At 35.4% G+C, this 5719-nt stretch overlaps 1 protein-coding gene across 1 annotated transcript; it reads right to left on the reverse strand.

Annotated features, from left to right (window-relative positions):
• Window positions 1-1593: 1593 nt before the first annotated feature.
• Window positions 1594-2516, reverse strand: LOC104861820 (nucleophosmin-like). The gene is given in 1 exon segment (XM_033760308.1): window positions 1594-2516. A coding segment is annotated over 1 exon segment (849 nt). The 5' UTR covers window positions 2485-2516; the 3' UTR covers window positions 1594-1635.
• Between the last annotated feature and the right edge of the window lie 3203 nt (window positions 2517-5719).

Genomic DNA, 5719 nt, shown 5'->3' on the forward strand with positions numbered 1-5719 from the left:
TTGAATCAGGTCTTTATATTTGGGGGGCTGATTTTTTTAGTTCTTTATGTATTCTAGATAATAGTCCTTTCTCTGAGCAGCATCTGGTACAAATTTTTCCCACATTTTAGGTTTTCTCTTCATTCTGTTGATGTTTTCTTTTGCAGAGCAGAGGATTTGTAATAAGATGAGATATCAGTTTTTGATTCTTGTGCTACTTCCTGTGCTACTAAGGATTTATACATTAAGTCTTTTCTCATGCCAATGTCTTCAAGAGTTCTGCCTAACTTATTTTCCAACAGATTTAGTATCTCTTATTTAATAATTAGATCCTTAATCGACTTGTATTTTAGTTTAGTGCATGGTGAAAGATAAGGATCTAGTTTTAATCAATAGCAGGTTGAAATCCAGTTTTTCCAACATCATTTATTAAAGAGGCTGTCTTTTCTCCAGTGAGGATGGTAGGCTCCTTTGTCAAAGATGAGGTAGCTGAGTACATCTGGAGTTGCTACTGTATCAAACAATTTATTCCACTGATCTTCAGGTCTGTTTCTTTGCTGGTACCATGCTATTTATCATAATGCTTTGTAGTATAGTTTCAAATTGGGAATTGTGATACCTGCTGCCATGTCTCTGTTGCCTAGGAAGGCTTTTGCTCTTCTAGGTCTCTTCTGGTTCCAAATTAATTTTTGAATTATTTTTTCTAGTTCTGTGAAATATACTGTTGGAATTTCAATTGGCATTGCATTGAATCTGTATAGCAGTTTTGGCAGTATGGCCATTTTCACTATGTTGATTCTGCCTACCCACGGACAGGGATATCTTTCGATTTTCTTATATCCTCTTTGATCTCATTTTTCAGAGTGCTGTCACTTACAGTGAAGAGTTCTTTTGCTATTTTCATTACATTTATTTATATAAACTTCATTTTTTAGGATGTGATTTTGAAAGGAATTTCTTCCCTAATTTCTCTCTCAGTGAGTCTGGTATTTGTGTACAAGAAAGCTATTGATTTGTGAGTGTTGACCTTGTATCCAGCTACTCTGCTGAAATTGTGAATTAAGTCTAGATGTCTTTTGGTGGAATTTTTTGGGTCTTCAATGTAGAGTATCATATCAGCAAATAATGACATTTTAACTTCTTTCTTTCCTATCTTTATTGCTTTAATTTCTTTCTCTTGTCTAATTGCTATGGCTAATGTTTCCAGAACTATATCGAAGAGGATTGGTGATTTTGGGCGTCCTTGTCTTGTTCCTGATTTTAACCTGAAGGTTTTCAGTTTTTGGCCATTTAATATGATAATGGATGTTGGTTTTTTCTTTTTTTTTTACTTTTATTAAAATACTGAGTTTATTTCACAGGTATATTTTTGTGTCCCCACCATCCACCATCTCCATGTCTGACTGCCACTACTACTATGTCCTATCATAACATTCCATACTTACTTAATACCAAGCAAAGGGTGGAGCTCCATCTTTAAAAACTAACCAGGCATTTTGGACAGGCAACACATTCTTGGCAATGGAACCTGGACAACATTTATCAAACACGGTAGGGAAAGTTCCCACTTTGCAATATAAAAAGGATAGCCAGATATCAACTCTTACAGAAATGAAATAAGATGGAAAATTTTAACAAACTGTTTAAACTGTTTTCTTACAGAGACTTCCTCCACTGCCAGAGATCTTGAATAGCCTCCTGGTCAGTCATCCGGAAGCAATTCTTCACATAATTGACTAACTTGGCTTCCACTTTGACAAGAGAACCACCCTTCTCTATACTTGCTTGTATTTTTGCTTTAATATATTTTACAGAACTAGGTCCTTTGGGTGTTTTAGGAGTCTTTTCCTGTTTTTTGAAGGATTCTTGACCTTTTGATCTTGGTGTTGAAGGTTTTGAGTCTTTTCCATTCTGGTTTGATTTTTGTGCATTTTTAGCTGGAGTATCTCATATAGATTTCTTCACTGGAGCTTTCTCTTCAATTTCCTCATCATCAAAATCATCGTCATCATCATCATCTTCATCAGCAGCTAGTTTTACTTTTTTCTGTGGAACCTTGCTACCACTTCCAAGGGCAGATTGCTTTCCAGATATACTTAAGAGTTTTACATCCTCTTCCTCTTCATCATCTGATTCTGCATCTTCCTCCACAGCTACTAAGTGCTGTCCACGTATATGCAGAGGCCCTGAACCACACTTCAACCTTAAGATAACAGTTGGTGTAATTTCAAAGCCCCCAAGGGAAACCGTTGGCTGTACAGACATTTTCAAAGTTGCTAGTGTTACTTTAATTGGGCTGCCTTTGTAACTCATTGCTTCTGCTTCCACAATGTGCAATTCATCATTTGCAGCAACCCCTAAACTGACCGTTCTCAATGACAACTGGTGCTCATTTTTATCATTATCAACCTTAAAGTGATAATCTTTGTCAGCCTTCAGTTCACAACTGAAAAGATAGTTCTGGGGCCTCAGAGGGCTCATGTCCATATCCATCGAATCTTCCATGGAGTGATGGCATGCACTTAGGAGGGAGAGAACACGGATGGAAATAAACAGCTACTGCCCCAAGAGAACCTCCACACAGGATGGAATCATGCCAGACGGATGTTGGTATTTCATAGATAGCCTTTATTAAGTTGAGATATAGACTATCTTTTCCAATTTTTTGCAGGGTTTTTTTTATCATGATGGGTGTTGAATTTTGTCAAATGTTTTTTCTGCATCTATTGAGATGTTCACATGGTTTTTGACCTTGACTAAGTTAATATAGTGTATTACATTTATTGATTTACATATGCATATATGTACTAACATCAACAATGAAGGTGAACATTACACATTCTAAATATAAACTATGTATAGCAATAATAATAATAACATAGAGAAAGGAGATCTAGAGAGAGACAGAGGGAAGGGTGTAGGGAATGAATACAGAATAAAGAAGAACCGAGATGTGTTATGTACCTGTACCTGCTGTATAAAATAAATATTAATGTATTCCAAACACATTCTAATAAAATTAAAAATAAATTTACAATACTCTCAATAGAAGGAAAAGAATCATTTTACAGGCTTTAGCTGAGTAACAAAGAAAAAATACTCAAGAAAGCAAAATTTGAAGAATTTCTCTATGTTGATAAGGGTTTTGACAAAAAGTTATAGGCAAGATCATATAGACCATGAGAAAAAATGTGCACATTTTCCTTCAGATTAGAAAACAACACTGAGAGAGAAATTAGGGAAACAATTCCTTTCACAGTAGCATCCAAAAAAAAAAAAAAAATGAAGTATCTAGGAAGCAATCCAACAAAAGAAGCAAAAGACCTCTACACTTAAAACTACAGCACTCTGAAAAAAGAGATCAAAGAGGATATAAGAAAAGGGAAAGATGTCCCCTGCTCCTGGGTACGAAGAATCAACATAGTGAAAACGGCCATACTACCAAAACTGCTATACAGATTCAATGCAATGCCAATTGAAATTCCAACACTATATTTCACAGAACTAGAAAAACAATCCAAAAATTCGTTTGGAACCATAAGAGAAATAGAATAGCAAAAGCCATCCTAGGCAACAGACACATGGCAGCAGGGATAACAATTGCCAATTTGAAACTATACTACAAAGCCACTGTAACAAAAACAGCATGGTACTGGCAAAGAAACAGACCTGAGGATCAGTGGAACAGACTGGAAGATACTAAAACAACTCCAGATGTACTCAGCTACCTCATCTTTGACAAAGGACCTGACCATCCCCACTGCAGGCAAGAAAGCCTCTTTAATAAATGGTGTTGGAAAAACTGGATGCCAACCTGCAAAAGATTAAAACTAGACCCTTATCTTTCACCATGCACTCAATTAATATCGAAGTGGATTAAAGATCTAAATATTAAAAGAGAAACACTAAACTTGCTGGAAGATAAGTTAGGCAGAACTTTGAAGACATTCGCATAGGAAAAGACTTTATGAACAAATCTTCAGTAGCGCAGGAACTAGCAGAAAAAATCAACAACTGGGATCTCATCTTATTAAAAAGCTTCTGCACTGCAAAAGAAACCATCAACAGAACTAAGAGACAACCTATAGTGTGGGAAAAAAATTTACCAGATGCTCCTCTGACAAAGGTCTATTATCTAGAATACATAAAGAGCTCAAAACAATCAGCCCCCCCAACAACAATATAATGACCCAATTCAAAAATGGGCATCTGAAATGAATAGACATTTCTCAAACAAAGAAGTGAAAGCAGCAAGTAAATATATGAAAAAATGTTCCACATCAGTGGTTGTTCAAGAGATGTAGATGACAACAACACTGAGATTCCACCTCACCCCACAAAAATGGCTGGTATCAAGAAATCAATCAATAACAAACTCTGGCAGGGTTTTGGGGAGAAAGGAGCCCTTCTCCATTGTTGGTGGGAGTGCAGACTGGTGCAACCACTATGGAAATCTATATGGAGATACCTCAAAAAGCTGGGACTAGAGGTTCCATTTGACCCAGCCATCCTTCTGCTGGGTATCTTTCCAAAAGAATTAAAAGAATCATGCAACAGTGATATATGTACACCTATGTTTATAGCGGCACAGTTTGTAATAGCTAAAACTTGGAAACAGCCCATTAGCCCATCAGTTAGAAACTGGATAAAGAAGATATGTTTTTTCTATAAAATGGAATACTACTCAGCCATAAAGAATGAGAAACTAGAGTCATTCATAGGAAAATGGATACATATTGAGAATATACTCCTAAGTGAAATAAATAAGTCACACATGTATAAATACTGAATAGTTTCTCTGGTGTGAAAAACTATAATAGTACATAAGATCCTAATGAGATAATTGACCATGTGAAATAGGAATAAAAGGGCTAAAGGTGTAGGGAAATTGGGAAGGGTAGGGGAAAAGTAATAAGGGAAAAGAAAAATATGACAAAATGAAAAAATTCAAATAAAGTGTTTGTAAATGGGGATGGGAGGAAGGAGTGAAGGGAGGGCATGGAGAAGGGGAAAGAATGAGAACCAAGACCTGTCATGTAAAGGTACAAGATCCCAAGTTGAATGCAACTGTACTGTATACTTAGAATGTACCAATAAACTCAATAAAAGAAACAAAATGAGTAAGATATTTTCATCATTTCTTACCATTATAATGGAAGTCCTAGCCTTGGCAGTTAACAAATAAAAAGAAGTAATAAAATAAAAGACATTAATTGAAGACAAAAAAAGCTATTTTCATCATCTACCTAGAAAAATCTCAAAGTATCAACAAGCATTATAGAACTAATGAGATTATCAAGTTTGAAGGATTAAAGACTAATGTGGAAAAAGTAACTATATTTCCACGTGATCACAACAAACAACTAAAACTTGAAAATTTTAAACTAACATTTATAATAAAATTGTAAAATGTGGAATTTATATACAGTGAAGTACTATTCTGCCAAAGGAAGGATAAATATGAGTCATTTTTGGAAAATGCATACACCTTGAGGCCATAATGTTAAGTGAAATAAATCAGACACACAAGCTTAAATACTACATCCTTTCTCTTATATGAGATACCCAAAGTATAAATACATTTAAAATTTCGAATAGATGGTAGGGAACAGAAAAGAGATCTTTCACAAAAGAGCAGAAATCAAGGAGATGCAATGAAGAGGGAGAGGAGAGGAAAGTGATGAAGAAATATGATGTGTTGTATACATGCACCAACTCCCCTCAATGAAAGTAGTCATAA

This window comes from Fukomys damarensis, unplaced genomic scaffold, assembly GCF_012274545.1.
Source record: "Fukomys damarensis isolate Sample0158 unplaced genomic scaffold, DMR_v1.0_HiC HiC_scaffold_39, whole genome shotgun sequence".
Taxonomy (NCBI): Eukaryota; Metazoa; Chordata; class Mammalia; order Rodentia; family Bathyergidae; genus Fukomys; species Fukomys damarensis.